The 17,357-nt window shown below is 43.6% G+C and overlaps 1 protein-coding gene across 1 annotated transcript in view; it reads left to right on the top strand.

Moving 5' to 3' along the window:
* LOC138072881 (cytochrome P450 2J2-like) overlaps nt 1-10,036 on the top strand; it is a 30,887-nt gene extending 20,851 nt beyond the window's left edge. Inside the window, exons 6-9 of the mRNA XM_068964144.1 lie at nt 2,669-2,810; nt 3,142-3,329; nt 5,981-6,119; nt 9,563-10,036. Coding sequence (XP_068820245.1) covers nt 2,669-2,810; nt 3,142-3,329; nt 5,981-6,119; nt 9,563-9,741 — 648 coding nt within the window. The 3' untranslated portion in view covers nt 9,742-10,036. The remainder of the gene's footprint in view (nt 1-2,668; nt 2,811-3,141; nt 3,330-5,980; nt 6,120-9,562) is intronic.
* Nucleotides 10,037-17,357: the final 7,321 nt, after the last annotated feature.

Below are 17,357 nucleotides of genomic sequence, written 5' to 3' on the forward strand. Positions count from 1 at the left end.
TGTCTCACTCTCATTCCATTTAGGCTGCCACAGATCAGCTGTTTCACTTTCAGCCGTAAATGTCTCTACTCTGACTCATACAATTGCCCCAATGTGGGGATCAGACCCCTCTTTCAGTTCCCCCAGTGGCTGAGGGCAGGTCCAGTCCTAGTAACACTCCTGTTTTCCCCCCTCATTCCTTCATCCTACTGAGTTTTGCATGGTTCCGTATATTCTTTTCTGCTGGTCAGGTACTCCTGTCCACTCTCAGCTGGTGTTCTGCATGTACATCTGTGTCTGAAGGTGTATTCCTGGTGTATCTGTGGAGAGATATATACTCCATGTCCATCTACTTCTCCGCCATCTTATTCTCCTCCTCAAGCTTCCATGAGGCTTCTTTAAAGAGAACCATAAATGTGCGTGTGGTGAGCTCTTCAAAGCGTTTTGCCTGTGGATTGGAGCACGCAGATGTCCCCTGCTGGCTCCCGGCTTGGGGTGGGACGGTGCTGCGTCAAGCTCCTCGCAAGCACCCCAGGTCTTGCTGATCTGCTCAGGAGAAGCGGTCAGTGTGAATGGTCTCTCTTGCTTTTTTGATGATCCAACAGATGTTGGCAATTTGATCTCTGGTTCCTCTGTTTTTCTAAATCCACCTTGAACATCTGGAAGTTCTTGGTTCACGTACTGTTGAAGCCTTGCTTGGAGAATTTTGAGCATTACTTTGCTAGTGTATGAGATGAGTGCAATTGTGCAGTAGTCTGACATTCTTTGGCATGGCCTTTCTTGGGGATTGGAATGAGAACTGACCTTTTCCAGTCCTATGACCATGGCTGAGTTTTCCAAATTTGCTGACATATTGAGTGCAGCACTTTAACAGCATCATCTTTAAGGATTTGATATGGCTCAACTGGAATTCCATCCCCTCTACTAGCTTTGTTCATAGGGATGCTTCCTAAGGTTCACTTGATTTCACATTCCAGGATGTCTGGCTCTACATGAGTGATTACACCATTGTGGTTATATGGGTCATTAAGATCTTTTTTGTATAGTTCTTGTGCGTATTCTTGCCACCTCTTCATAATATCTTCTGCTTCTGTTAGGTCCATACAGTTTCTGTCCTTTATTGTACCCATCTTTGCATGAAATGTTCCCACGGAATCTTTAATTTTCTTGAAGAGATCTCTAGTCTTTCCCATTCTATTGTTTTCCTCTGTTTTTTTTTGCACTGATCACTTAGGAAGGCTTTCTTATCTCTCCTTGCTGTTCTTTGGAAATCTATATTCAGATGGGTATATCTTTCCTTTTCTCCTTTGCCTTTAGCCTCTCTTCTTTTCTCAGCTATTTGTAAAGCCTCCTCAGACAACCATTTTGCCTTTTTGCATTTCTTTTTCTTGATCACCGCCTCCTATACAATGTCATGAACCTCATCCATAGTTCTTCAGGCACTCTATCAGATCTAATCCCTTGAATCTATATGTCATTTCCACTGTATAATTGTAAAGTATTTGATTTAGGTCATACCTGGGTGGTCTAGTGGTTTACCCTACTTTCTTCAATTGAGGTCTTTGGAAAGCCCAAATACTGCCTTTCCAGTCTAATCTCTATGCTCTGCCCATATCTCAAAGACCTGTACCCAATAAGAAAAAGAAGCATTGTTTTATTAATAGCCATACCAATATCCAGTCCACTACCCCTTTCCCAGTTCCCCAGCGCAGAGTACAAGCGAACATGAGTCAGATGCCAAAGGTTAGCCTCAAGTGGAGGACTTTTGCCTTCCTCCCTCCTTCCTGTTTCATGCACTTTCAAATGTTATTTGTAAGATGCATGGAAAAGGCCAAATAGGTTGTATGTCCTTTAACATAGTAAGCCCTCTGGTTAATACTCATCACTGCCACAGTGGCATAATTTTTTACTCATTTTCAACTCTTGCAGTTGAAATAATTGTGCACTTTTCTCTGTCTCCTATTTCACTTTATTGTTATACCATTAATAGAAGCATTGATTTCTCCTGAGAGGATGAGATTTCACTTGTTATAAGGTGTGCAGGTGTGTGACCACACACGGAGGAACATTGACACTCTGAAGCTTCTGTAGGAAAGTGGTGAAGATGCCGAAGTGCCATGAGGAATGGCTATTGGAATCAGAGAATTTTAACCTAAAAAGGAGGATGTTAATGGGAAATTTAAAAATTGTTGTACTTCAGAGAAATTCATTTTATTCTTTATAACAGTACAAACATTTGTTGAGGATTTCTTATATGACCTTTCCATCTCACATAGTTCATAATGCCAGTTGAGGGATGAGTATTGAACATAGTTTGAAAGGTTTAGTAATTTGGTCAAGTCATACACATAGTGAATGGTGTGGCTAATATTGTAACCCAAATATTATTATATTTCCAATATAATAATATACTGTTATAATAATAAATAATAGATTCTCCCAAAATATGGAAGTAAAAAGATTCTCTTAATTTTTGTCTATCCAAGGTGACAAAAGCTTCCAGCACTTGGAGCAGGAAGATGCTAATGATACCGCAATAATAAGCCTCTTCCTGCTGAGATGATCAAAGGAAAAGTCATTTCTCTTGGGGGAATCTCTCCTTCCATGTTCTCTCTAGGGTGAAGGAAGCCTCCTATGTTGTGGCAACTAAGAACCATCTGGATAAGCCAATAATCGCTGTGTTTTCTAGCATAAGGGCGATGCTGCTTCAAGTTTCCGTGAAGAAAATCTCATCTACAACACCCTGGACCTCTTCCTTGCTGGAACAGAGACAACTTCAACTGCCCTGCGCTGGGGGCTGCTCTACATGGCCCTTAACCCCGAAATCCAAGGTGAGCTCATTAGTGGATGGGCCTAGGCCAGGTCAGTAAGCTTCCATAAATTAGTTCATCTATAGGGAGTGTTGGTTCACCCTCACTAATAAGAGGAACCTGAGGCTCACACAGCTTTAGGAACTTGCAGCAGGAATGTTGTTGAGCAAGAGTTTTCCACCTAATTTGTCTCACACCAGGGCCCACTTCCCACTCTCATACCTCCCTGAGAAGCTAGTCTGGAGAGCCTAAGATAGCCGTTTTGATGCTGGTTATTTCATTCCTTAACTTAACCAGGCTCAAGGAGAGTTATAAAAAAACAGAATTATAGAACCACCTCTGCTTTTTTCAGGAAAAGTCCAAGCTGAGATTGACAGGGTGCTTGGCCAATCACAACAGCCAAGCACGGCCACTCGCGAGTCCATGCCCTACACCAACGCTGTCATCCACGAGGTGCTGAGAATGGGGAACGTTATCCCTCTGAACGTGCCCCGGGAGGTGGCAGTGGACACCACCCTGGCCGGATACCACTTGCCCAAGGTAATAAGGCCCCACTCGTAGCCTCAGGACCCCAAGCTCATATTTTAAGTGGTGGGATTCTCACCTGGACAAGTGACATGTTTTCTTGTCTTAGCGAAACACTTAAATGGGGAGAGAGATATATAATTACTGACCTAATACTGGATATTTTTCTTCATGTAGGATCTTCAGAACATTATCAAGTCAATGGTAATTGATGTTCTGAAGGAGAACGGAAATTCCTGCGTCAAGCATGTTCAGGCAAAGGCTGAATTTTCTCTACTGTGAGATTTCTCATTCTTTTTACTGCATGATGTGCAGGCAGCAATTCTCCATCAGCCTTTGTCATGAAGTCCTCTTCTTTGTCATGGGAGGGCTTCTGATAGGATAGTGACTTGTCAGATTTATTTTTGGAAAATTCTGCTTCACAATCCTGGGGCTATAGAACGTTAAAATATGAGGGACAGTTGAGACCTCCTGGGCCATCGCATTAAACTGGTGTTTCTAACATAATATCCCCACAGGTATTGCCTTGACTTACAGTCCGTTGATGGACTACCTCACAAGAGAATCAATCCAAGCTTGTGCATATTAAATATCACAAAAGGAGAGAATTAATTAATGCTTTTTAAGGAGCGGTTATGTACTATGAACTATACAGATTCTTTCAAAATGTCTTAATTCTCAATCATTCTCTTATCTTCATTTTACAAATTTGCATCAAGGCTCAGAGCTGATTGATCTTGTATAAGATCCCTTGGCTACAAAGTCACAAGAGTTGGGTTAAAGAAATAGAATTGTTCTGATGCCCAGGTTCATCTTTTTTGTACGACACCATGTTCTCACTCTGGAGTTGCTTCATTTGACTTGTTTTCAAGAGTCTTCCTGCAATTGTTCTCAGCAGGGCCCTATTAAATTCTCTCTCCTCACAAAGGCAATTCTGCTCTCTCTCTGCCCATCACTCCTAGGATGTCAGCAAACAGCTCTCCTCTGCCCCATAGTGTCTCACCTGAACACTGCACATATACAGTACCTTGCTTCCTCACCACCTTGGTCTATTTCTGTGATACCAATCCAATCTGAGTCCCTCTTTGTGTATTGAACCTCGTGTTGATCTCAAGGCAAAACTGGAAGAACTTCCCTTTGGGCTCATCTTGGTCACGGTCCCTGCAGCCCTAGGAAAAGCAGCTATTCCCACAGTGATTGCATTTACTATTTTCTTGCTGATTGACCATTTTATGGGTGAATTCTGAGGTCTAAATGATATTACAGGTGATCTTCATATATTCGTAGCAATTAGTTAGCTCCAGAGAACCATCCTAGCTCAACAGACTGGTTCTACAAGATTTTTTTTCTGATGTAGTATTCTGTGAGGACTAGAACAAATCCCTGGGTGGGGAACTTGCAACTGGGAAATGATTACAAGACAGAAATTCTGCCCACAAGAGTGAAAGCCCTGAGCTCCAAGGACTTTGAACGCCAGCAGCTTTTGATTGCAGGAATTCCACAGGGCTACAGGAAATATCAACTCCCCTCTTGGGTCATGTGCACACCAGCACTCAGGAGAAAATAGCAGTGACCTCATAAGAGACCGGACCAGACCTACCTACTAATATGGGAAGGTGTCCTGCAGAGGCAGGGGGCGACTGGGGCTCATGGCAGGGACAAAGACCCTGGCACCAGCAGGTTTAGTGAGGATGCCCACAGGCCACCATGTAGAAAGTTATGGGAACAAGTGGTATGATTGAGAAACTGAAAGAGGCTTGATATAGTGGGAGGAGGCAGAAGGACCATGACTCAGATAGAGGGCAGGTGATGTGTCCTTAATAGAAGAGTGCTGGGAAATACTGGAGTGCATCTATCAAGTTCCGGATGTAGTGGATGGACAGCAGTGACAACCAAATCATGTCCAGAGCTAGCTCTGCTTTCCGTGTGTGAAGCACTTTGGAGGGGGGAGAGGATATAGAGTTGTAGTTAGGCCTCCTGTAGGAGTGTGGACAACCAAGGTAGTACCTTGGACCAGGAAGTGGAGGACATAACATGGAGGTGATGGAATGGAGAGGAATTTCTAGGAAAAGTGACCAGCCTGGTGAAGGATGGGATGAAAGCAGAATGAGGGAAAGGGAGACACTAAGGAGGACTCCTGGGTTTCTTGCTGTGTACCGGGAAGGACAGTGATTTCTTTCACTGGGCGACCTGATTCTATCATTAACTCTTCTGTGGAATGTGCTAGATGATGAAGGGAAGAGAGTTAGAGAATCTTAGATGAATGAGACATTTTTCATGTTGGAGAAGCTGCCATTTCACTGAGCAACTGGGTTGATTTTGGTCCAGAACTGCCTTCCCACTGTCACATTATTCTCTTATTGATGCACACACCTTCCCTCCCAGGTTCTACACTGACAAGTCCCTGAAGAGATCCATTCTGCACTCGAGTAGTCACACTTCCCTGATAAAATTCCCAGCAGACAATTTCAGTCCACCATTGTAAGCTGTCCCATGGCAAAGAGCATGGTGCTAGGGGTTGGGCTCAGAAGGTGGTGAGCTGGGGAGACGGAGGGAGGTCAGGGTGCTGTCAGCCCTGGAGCCTAGGCTCTGGGAGCGAGGGCACTGCCATGCTCTGCACACACGTGTGTGTCATGTCTTGCCTGAGTCTCTTCTGCCTTCTCCAGGGCACCGTGGTCATGACCAACCTGACTGCGCTGCACAACGACCCCACAGAGTGGGCCACCCCTGACACCTTCAATCCAGAGCATTTTCTGGAGAATGGACAGTTTAAGAAAAGGGAATCTTTCCTGCCTTTTTCAATAGGTGAGTAACAAGAAATAGGAGTGTGGGGACCCAGAGTTGCTCTCTCTGCCCTTCCCTGCTCTTCTCCTTGTGATGCTTTGCTTTAGTTGGAATGTCTCCAGATAGCCCTGCCCAGCATGACTCACTCTTGCCGTTGTTTGCACGTCAAGGTTCCCTAGGCTGTGCATCACCAAGACTCATGCCCTTACTTCCTAAGCCCTGGCTTGACTCTGATGGAGATTTCAGCTTCACGTTGTTCTCTCCTAGAAACTTGAGGGACAGGAGCTTAGCCTCTGCCTGTTAACCACAAAGAAGATTGGACACTCACCATCTTTCAGTTCAGTTCAGTTCATTTCAGTTCAGTCACTCAGTCGTGTCCGACTCTTTGTGACCCCATGAATCGCAGCATGCCAGGCCTCCTTGTCCATCACCATCTCCTGGAGTTCACTCAGACTCACATCCATCGAGTCCGTGATGTCATCCAGCCATCTCATCCTCGGTCGTCCCCTTCTCCTCCTGCCCCCAATCCCTCCCAGCATCAGTCTTTTCCAATGAGTCAACTCTTCGCATGAGGTGGCCAAAGTACTGGAGCTTCAGCTTTAGCATCAGTCCTTCCAAAGAAATCCCAGGGTTGATCTCCTTCAGAATGGACTGGTTGGATCTCCTAGCAGTCCAGGGGACTCTCAGGAGTCTTCTCCAACACCACAGTTCAAAAGCATCAATTCTTCAGTGCTCAGCCTTCTTCACAGTCCAACTCTCACATCCAACCATCTTTATTGAGCTTTAAATGTTCTGAGATCTTTTTAGGGCCTCCCACTCACAAAAATGTAAAGTTAATGCTGAGAAAGGGATGGGGGAGGCTGCTTCCTTAGCACTGTGGGCATCACAAGTGATTCTAAGTACCATGGACTTAAGTAGATGAGATTCTACTCTGTAAGTTCTTCCTGAAGAGGTCCTTTTTCCTTTTTAAATGAGATGGTTAGATAAGCATCACCGACTCAGGGAACATGAGTTTGAGCAAACTCCCAGAGATAGTGAAAGACAGGGAAGCCTGGTGTACCGCAGTATGTGGGGTCGCAAAGAGTCAGACACAACTTAGTGACTGAACAACAACAACCACCCTTTACATTTATATGGTGCATAACGTGAAATATGAATGAGAATGCAGAGCAAACTCTCTCTTTCTTGTTTCCCAGCCAGCCAGTTGGGTGCAGTTGGGTGTTTTACTCATAATATTGTAAAATGAGTAAGAAAAATTCTTTTTGTATACCAGATAAAGAGTTAGTTATGTTCACAGAGGATAAGATGGCTGTATGGCGTCACTGACTCGATGGACGTGAGTCTGAGTGAACTCCGGGAGTTGGTGATGGACAGGGAGGCCTGGCGTGCTGCAATTCATGGGGTCACAAAGAGTCGGACACGACTGAGCGACTGAACTGAACTGAACTGATGTTGTTGAGATCATTTCAAATTGTTTCCTAAGTCCTTATATCTATAAATGTTTCCCAAGCACCTGTTATGTCTCAGTTATGCAACCCTGTGAATATGACAATGATTAGGTAGAAAAAAGACCAGTGCCACTCTCATGGACCATGTGTTCTAGTTTAACGTTACAAGGTTCAAATTCCAATCACCACACTGAAGATAAGGCTCAAAAGTGGAGCTTATCAGGGCCAACTATGGATCTACAGTCTTAAAGCTCACAGGGCACAACTAGAACTCAGGGTTAACCAGGTTTATCAAATACTAAAGCCTGTGCTCATCCTGGCAGTGTCTCCCCCCAAAAGTAACTAAATGCTACAGTACGTTGACACTTGAAATTCATAATAGTTTTCTTATCATTGCTGCTGCTGCTGCTAAGTCACTTCAGTCTTGTCTGACTCTGTGTGACCCGTAGACGGCAACCCACCAGGCTCCTCCATCCCTGGGATTCTCCAGGCAAGAATGCTGGAGTGAGCTGCCATTCCCTTCTCCTTATCATTAAGTTAAATTAAATATAGACTGACTTTCCGTGACAGTATAGTTTTGCTGATCATGCCACAAAGGCACGGAAAGGGAGGGACTGGAATTTGAACCCATATAGGAGTGATTCACAGCCCAGGCTTTCCTGCTGTAGGACACTGTCCTGCGTGTATCTGAACTGACTCTGATTAGATCTTCTGTGTCTTTCTTCCTCTGGTTCTGTGCTACCTTTGCTCACACTGTACAAGTAACTTTCTAACATGAAAGCAGACATGAGATGTAGGAAAACCTTCCAGTCTTCCTGTCTACAAGAACTTTATATTTCCTATCATGGTACAATTTCAGCTGTTTTATTTTAACTATTATAATTATTCTTGCTTCACTGTTTTTTTGTTGTTGTTGCTTTTGTTATTGAGAGTTGTAACACATCCTTTTAATTACAGATTTCATTTGCAAGCGAATTATTTTATTTTATACTTACAGCAACCCAGTTATTAACAGTTAGGAAAGCAATTAGTAGCTCCTTTCTCAGTGAAAGGAAATAAGAATTAAGATAAGGTTTTTTCTCATCCAAAGTCATGTGCCCAAGGAATCGGCGTAAAATGGGTGAAGACTCAAGTTTCTGGTTTCTTTTTTAAAATTTTTGTTGAAGTATAGTTGATTTATAATATTGTATTGTATTGTAACTACAGAGGGTCATCTCAGTGACAGTGTGCAAGAAAATCTTTACAGAGATAGTGAGGAACTATGTCAAAGTTTAACAAGGGTTTTTTCTGGATTTGGGGATTACAAACATCTTTAATGTCTTTATACTTTTTTTTTTTTTTCATTTTTGCAGTTAAACATATATTACTTAGGGAGAAAGTAAGTTATTAAAACACCCTCAAGAGACATGATGGTAGAGACCAGTGTAGGGTGTTGTAGCCCAAGTGGGGGCAGAGGGCGTCAGGAAGGGGAGAGCTAGGGGAAGCCTGAAGCAGGTGATGCGCAGCTGGGATGAAATGGGGTCAGCCCTGCAAGGGGAGCCCTGGCAGGGAGATTCCCAGTCATGAAGGAGGGAAACAACACAGGAAAAAGGTGACTCATGCTTGAGAAACCTTGCTTTAACACTTACTTTCTTTTACTTTTCAACAATTTTTTTTTGAAAATTGAAAGAGATAAACACAGAGTTTTGCTTTTGTCCTTTGCTAGTGGATTTTTGTTAAGACTTTTGGCTCGACCACATTTATAGGTCAACCTTGGCCCTCGCTTGTTTCTTCTGTGCCCTGTCCCTTCACCTTTGCTCACCTGTCTGACCCCTGAAGGCACTGAATGTGTGATTGTGGAATGAACTTGGAGGGCTTCTGTTACCCCAGGTGGCTGTGATCAACTAAGCTGAGTACATAAAGGCCCAGGGCCAGGTAGGCCTGCGCTTTGCTCAGGTTTTGCAAGACGTGGTGGAAGATTTCCGTCCTTGCTGACACAGACCACCTAACCAGGTAGCTCATATTTTTGTCTTTCAGGAAAGCGGATGTGCCTTGGAGAACAGTTGGCCAGGACTGAGTTGTTTATTTTTTTTACCTCACTTCTGCAAAAATTTACCTTCAGGCCACCAGAGAATGAAAAGTTGAGCCTGAAGTTCAGAGTTAGCTTGACCCTTGCCCCAGTCAGCCACCGGCTCTGTGCTGTTCCCCGAGGCTGAAGTTGTTGGGGCGGGGGAGTGAAGGAGAGCAGGAAGAATGGGCCTGTCCCTGCTCAAGGCACAGGGCCTGCTCAGAAGTGAGGGAACAGCATCCAGTGCCTTTAGGACAGATCATAGGAACCGGTCAAAGAGGAAACCGCATTCAAGCTTTACTGTCTCCAGTGGGACCTTGAAGAAATCAGTTACATTGTGATTCCATTTTCATCCAGAAGATTTAAAGTGGACAGTGATTCCTTCTCTAAAGGAAAAATTGCTGTAAAGATCAGAGGAAAGAATGGATTTTAAGTGGTTTGGAAATCATAAAGCACATCCTTAAAGTCATAGCTCTGATCTGCCTCCTTCTGTGTCCTTCCTTAGACGAGGACTTGCTTCTGGCCTGTTGAGATGGCCTGGGTCAAAGTGGTGCCAAATGGTGGATAAGAGTTAGAAGTTGGGCCCTGGGGCAGCCACTGACCTAGGCCAGAAAGGCCCTCAGGCTTGGTAGCACTGAGCAAGCTTATCCTGCTTCTCCCTCAGACTGGTCCCTGGGAAGTCAGCAGGGCAGGTAAATTCCTGATTGACAAATAGGGTTCTGTGGAGAAGCAACTCCTCTGGTTTACTTAAGGAAACACTACCTTGGCCTTGGACACCAGGGCTAAGAAGAATGTGACCAAAATAAACTAAACCTGGAAGGCAGGTTTCAGAGAAGGCAATGGCACCCCACTCTGGTACTCTTGCCTGGAAAATCCCATGGATGGAGGAGCCTGGTAGGCTGCAGTCCATGGGGTCACTAGAGTCGGGCACGACTGAGTGACTTCACTTTCACTTTTCACTTTCATGCATTGGAGAAAGAAATGGCAACGCACTCCAGTGTTCCTGCCTGGAGAATCCCAGGGACAGGGGAGCCTGGTGGGCTGCCATCTATGGGTTCGCACAGAGTCGGACACAACTGAAGCGACTTAGCAGCAGCAGGAAGGCAGGTTTGGGGAACAAATGTGGAAATGTTTTCTGTCTTTTATGTGCCTCTTTACCTTAAATCCCCTCTTGGGCATTTATTCCCAAGCCCCATCTTGGGATAATGGTGGGTGTGATCTTTTCTTGAAAACTGATTGTCAGCTTTTGATTGACAAGTGGTCCCAGCCTTAACACAATTGATGAGTATTTTGCAGAGTGTGTATAGGAAGAACCTTTTTTTAAATGTGCATATCTATTATAAATTTTTGCTTTGCCATTGCCATCCATGGACAGAGGAGCCTGGCAGGCACAGTCTGTGGGGTCGCAAAGAGTCGGACATGACTGAGCGATTAACACACACACACATTACCATAAAGTTTTTGTATAGCAATCTGCATAGCTGTAGACCAGCAACTTAGAGCAGTCATATATATTGCTTGCTGATCTCTTAATTCCAAATGCATTTTAAACACCCTGCATTTGTACTCTTTTCCCCTCCTGATCAGTTTTATATCATATTTTACATCTAATTGCTTGTGTATCTCTACACTGCTTTTTGTGGATGCAAGTGATTTTACTACCTTGTGAAAGTCCCTCGGTAGTGTCCGGCTCTTTGCAACCCCATGGACTATACAATCCAGGGAATTCTCCAGGCCAGAATACCAGAGCGGGTAGCCTTTCCTTTCTCCTGGGGATCTTCCCAACCCAGGGATCGAACGCAAGTCTCACCCTTTGGATTCTTTACCAGCTGAGCTACCAGGGAAGCCCCATTATGAACGTTTTCTACTACCTTCGTCTTTTAACCTGCTCACTAGTTCAGGATCGGATAGACTCCTGCCTTTACTCTGTTTGCCTTTACCATGCTTTATTGTTTCTATTTGTTGTCTTTTTATTCTGCCTACAGAAGTTCCCTTAGGATTTGTTATAAAACTAGTTTGGTGCTGAATTCTTTTAAATTTTCCTTTCGATTTCTCCATTAAATCTGAACATGAGCCTCTCTGAGTATTCTTGGTTGCAAGTTTTCCCCTTTCATCACCTTAAATATGACATGCCACTCCCTTCTGACCTGCAGTTTCTGCTGAAAATCATCTGATGATTTTATGGGAATTTCCTTGTATTTTATTTGTTGCTCTTAATATTCCCTTTTCATCTTTTTTTTTTTTTTTCATTTTGATTTTGATGTGTCTGTGTTCCTCCTTGAGTTAATCCTGTATAGGACTCTCTGGAATTTCTGGATTTGTTGACTGTTTGCTTTCCCAGGCTAGGGATTATTTTCAGTTATTATCTTTCAGATATTTTCTGAGGGTCTTTCTCTCTTCTGTTATCCTTATGGGATCCCTGTAATGTGAATATTATAGTTGATGTTGTCCCAGAGGTCTCTTAAACTGCTCTCATTTCATTTTTTCCCCCTTTGTTCTGTTCCATAGCAGTGATTTGCACCACTCTGTCGTACAGCTCACTGATCCATTCTTTTGCATCGTCTGGCCAACTATTGATTCCTTGTAGTGTATTTTTCATGTCAGTTATTATATTCTTCAACTCTGCTTTTTTGTTCTTTATATTTTCTAAGTATTTTTTAAACTTCTAAGTTCTCACTCTGAATGTGAGACTGTGCATACATTCTCTTCCCGAGTTCTTTGATCACCTTTACGCTCATTACTCTGAACTTTTTTTCAGGTAGACTGCCTATCTCTACATCACTTAGTTCTAATGTGATTTTATCTTGTTCTTTTGTCCCATATGTATTCCCCTGCCGCCACATTAGTTTTTATATGTATGTGGTAGGTTTGTTATGCTTTTCAATCATGGAGATGTGACCCTCTGTAAGAGATGTCCTATGCATCTGAGCAGAGCCCTCCCCTCTCATCACCCAAGGGTCAGGGACAAATTGGTCCCAGGATAGGGTGTGGTGTACATGGTGGTTAACATGGGGCTTATATAAAATATAGTTGTAACTGTCTATCTATTTAAGATGATAACTTCACTTGCAAACAAATCTTTCTCTCCTCCCCCATTATCTGGTAATGTCACAACTTACATCTGTTTATATTGTGTATCCATTAATCAATATTTTATACTAGAATGAAAAATGATTTACCACCACTATAATAGTAATACAGAATTTTGTCTATATATCTACATTTATCAATGAGTTTCATAATTTCTTTTTAATTTTTATTTTTACTTTATTTTACTTTACAATACTGTATTGGTTTTGCCATACATTGACATGAATCCACCACGGGTGTACATGCGATCCCAAACATGAACCCCCTCCCACCTCCCTCCCCACAGCATCCCTCTGGGTCATCCCCGTGCACCAGCCCCAAGCATGCTGTATCCTGCATCGGACATAGACTGGTGATTCGATTCTTACATGATAGTATACATGTTTCAATGCCATTCTCCCAAATCATCCCACCTTCTCCCTCTCTCTCTGAGTCCAGAAGTCCGCTATACACATCTGTGTCTTTTTTGCTGTCTTGCATACAGGGTCATCATTGCCATCTTTCTAAATTCCATATATATGTGTTAGTATACTGTATTGGTGGTTTTCTTTCTGGCTTACTTCACTCTGTATAATCGGCTCCAGTTTCATCCATCTCATTAGAAGTGATTCAAATGTATTCTTTTTAATGGCTGAGTAATACTCCATTGTGTATATGTACCACAGCTTTCTTATCCATTCATCTGCTGATGGACATCTAGGTTGTTTCCATGTCCTGGCTATTATAAACAGTGCTGCGATGAACATTGGGATACATGTGTCTCTTTAATTTCTTATGCTCTTATGTTGTTTAATATCCGTCAGCTTTTATCTGTGAAAGTCTTTTGTTTCCTCTTCATTTTTGAAGGACAGCTTTGTCAGATATAGTATTCTTGGCTAGCAGGTTTTTTCCCTCTGCAGCATTTTAAATATATCATCACGCTCCCTTCTAGAGGGCAAGATGAAAAATCTGCTTATAGTTTTATGGGGCTTCCCTTGTACATAACAAATCACTTTCTCTTTTGTTTCAAAATTCTGTTTAACCTTTTAGTAATTTGATTATAATGTGTCTTGGTGTGGGTCTTATTTTATTTGGTATCCTTTAGGATTCATGGACCTGAATGGCTGTTTCTTTTCCCAGGTTTGTGAAGTTTCCAGCTATTATTTCTTTGGATAAACTTCCCCTTTCTTTCTCCTCCTGTGCTGCTCCACTGTTTAGTTGCTCAGTCATGTCAGACTCGTTATGACCCCACAGACGGTAGCCCACCAGGCACCTCTGTCCATGGGGATTCTCCAGGCAAGAACACTGGTGTGGGTTTCCATACCCTCCTCCAGTGGATCTTCCCGACCCAGTAATCGAACCAGGGTCTTCTGCATTGCAGGCAGATTCTTTGCCAACTGACATACCAGGGAAGTCCCCTCCTCCTCCTGGGACTCTCTGAACTTTCTGTAAGTCCTTTAAGCTATCTTTTTTCCCTTTTTACCCTCCTCTGATTTCCAACAGCCAGTCTTTTTGATTTGTCAATGTTTTCTTCAGCTTGATTTATTGTTTCAAAGCCCATTAAAGTTTTTCAGTTCAGCTACTGTATTCTTCACTGCTGTGATTTCTGCTTAGTACTTTTTAAAATTTTCTGTGTGAAATTCTCACTTTGTTCATGCATTCCTCTTCAGTCCTTGGTGAGCATCTTTGTGACCATTATTCTGAATTCCCTGCCAGGTAAATCACCAATCTCCATTTTATTTGGATTAGTTTCTGGAAACTTGTTCATTTGGAACATACTTCCTTGCTTTTCTTGACCCTCTGTTGGTTTCTGCACATCAGATAAAACACCCACCTCTCCCAGGCTTCATCGACTTTCCGTGTATAGTATGAGATAAACCTCACCAATTATTCTGGCCAGAGATTCTGACTGCCTCTCAGACTATTGTGCTTGTCCAAACTTTCATCTTTGTTCTTATAGCCCCCCAGGAAAATAAACTATGTCAAGTCCTCAGTGCCTCAAGAAAAGGTGACAAGTCAGTAGGTCAAATAACAGCTAGAAAAGTAGGGGCACTAAATGAGTAAACCAAGTCCTTCTCTAAGTGAGACATCAGAAGCTGGAGTTTATCACTCACTTGCCCTACAATGAACTTGGGTGAAGAACTGTGGCAAACTTCTGCACCCTCATTCAGACCAACCACTCTTTCAAATGGTTGCTTTGCTGTATTGCTCCCAGTTTCAGCTTCAGTTTCAGTTCAGTCACTGAGTCATGTCCAACTCTTTGCGACCCTCTGAATCGCAGCACGCCAGGCCTCCCTGTTCATCACCAACTCCTGAAGTTCACTCAAACTCACGTCCATCGAGTCCGTGATGCCATCCAGCCATCTCATCCTCTGTCGTCCCCTTTTCCTCCTGCCCCCAATCCCTCCCAGCATCAGAGTCTTTTCCAATGAGTCAACTCTTCGCATGAAGTGGCCAAAGTATTGGAGTTTCAGCTTTAGCATCATCCCTTTCAAAGAACACCCAGGGCTGATCTTTAGAATGGACTGGTTGGATCTCCTTGCAGTCCAAGGGACTCTCAAAGAGTCTTCTCCAACACCACAGTTCAAAAGCATCAATTCTTCGGTGCTCAGCTTTCTTCATAGTCCAACTCTCACATCCTTACATGACCACTGGAAAAACCATAGCCTTGACTAGACGGACCTTTGTTGGCAAAGTAATGCCTCTGCTTTTCAATACACTATCTAGGGTCTTAGCAAATGTTGTATAATGTTAGGTTTCATAGGTGGGTTAAAAGCAGTCCCTTGGGTAGCAGCTGGAAAGTAGGGGTCTTGATGTGAAGTTCAACTCCCTCTAGGGAGAAGCTGGGAGTTTGATTTTATCACTGTTGCAGGCAGGGGAGGGAGGGTAGGAGCTGCAGCAAGTGCCTGCATCCCTGTTTAAACTCCCAGTAGACTGGTCATTGCCTGTCCTGTGGGCTCTCAGAGACAGGCAATTTAGAAATCAGACCCTCGGGCAGCAACCGTAAGTCAGAGCACCAGTATGCAGTTTAACCCCTCTAGTGTTGCTGAGAGCTGGGTTTTTTGGAGTGAGCTGAGGAGTGCGATGGGAAAAGCATGCAGGGCCATTCAGAATTGTTGCCTTTTCTGTTAACCCTGGGGGACTAATGCAGGTCAGGCCCCATCTCCTCCCAAAGGCAAGTTAGACCCTTAGATAGCCAGCTGGAAAAGTGAGGACATTGACTGTATAGTTCAGCTCTTTCTGGGGAGAAGCTGGAGGCTTGGATATTCACTGGAGCAAGCCAGTGAGAAACCACAGGAAATGCCCACATGCCGCTTTAAGCTCTGAAGCATAATTACCTACCCCAATATCCCCCAGATAATACCCATTAGCACCAGGTGGCTTCCCTGGTGGCTCAGTCAAGAATCTGCCTGCAATGTGGGAGACCTGGATTCGATCCCTGGAAGATCCCCTGGAGAAGGGAATGGCTACCCACTCGAGTATTCTTGCCTGGAGAATTCCATGGACAGAGGAGTATGGTGGGGTATCGTCCATGAGGCTGCGAAGAGTCGGACATGACTGAGCGACTAACACTTAACATTAGCTCCCAGATGCAGGCTGGTTAGAAGGCAAATCCTGACAGCAGTTGGGAAAGTCAGTGACATGAGCAGTCAAACCCCTTCCAGGATGCAGGTGGGACCTGAGTAGTACTGCCTGCTCACTCAGCACCTAGCCAAGGGGAAGGAGCTGGGCAAGTGCTGCACAAGTTTAAAACTACCTTATAGTTCCTTGAGGTCTTGGTGAACAAGCAAAGACCAGACCCCAACAGCTCCCAGAGGATTAGAAGCCAGTCCTTCAGGTGGCAGCCATAAAAATTGGGATGCTAGATGTGTGGTCCAAACCCTTCACTCAAGTTGAAGCTGGTGGTTGACAGTTCCCTCCCAAATGCCAATTGTATGGCATGCTATTGATGATGAAGTTCATGGAAAGAGTGGCTCAGCCATTTCCACCTGTTTCAATGTAGGTATTTTCTTAGTCACCCAGTGTGTAGGAGTCTCTAGTTTTGTGAAGTTTATTGAATCTACGGGTGGAGGGTTGTTTGCCTATTCAGATACTCCTTCCAACACACCCTGCCCTGATCTCCTCAGAGCATCTTGAGAGTGGATTTCTAAAGAAAACATTCTGTCCAGCATCAGCAATTCTAGTTCAGTTAGTGCATATTTACTGACTCTGGAAAATACTATGCCAAGTGTTGTGGGGCAAACAGAAATGAACCAGATATGGCCAAAGACCTCAAGTAACTTAGTGTAGTAGAACAGACACATTTTTTTAAAAAGGTAGACTGCATTAAGGTCACTAGGAAAACGACTTTGAAAGTTATAGGAAAAATAGATCTCTCATTTTATCTTGGAATTTCTGAGTTGAAACGAGACAAGTGATCTAATTTACAACTTTTAACCACTTATTGATAACAAGTTGTTGCAGCCTAGGTGGGTAAGGGAATGGAGCACGTCACCATGAAAACTAGTCAGTTTAAGGATCCAACCATAGCTCTATACCTGAACATGTCACTGTGTGCAGGGTGATGCCTGGAAGTTTCACTTCATTATATTTTTGTTATCCCCTATAATCTGGAACCTCAGAGAGCTGTAGAGTATGTACACAAACCTAGGTATCTAGAGTGAAGATAGCTGAAGTGAAGTCGCTCAGTCGTGT

This window comes from Capricornis sumatraensis, chromosome 2 (assembly GCF_032405125.1).
Source record: "Capricornis sumatraensis isolate serow.1 chromosome 2, serow.2, whole genome shotgun sequence".
NCBI lineage: Eukaryota > Metazoa > Chordata > Mammalia > Artiodactyla > Bovidae > Capricornis > Capricornis sumatraensis.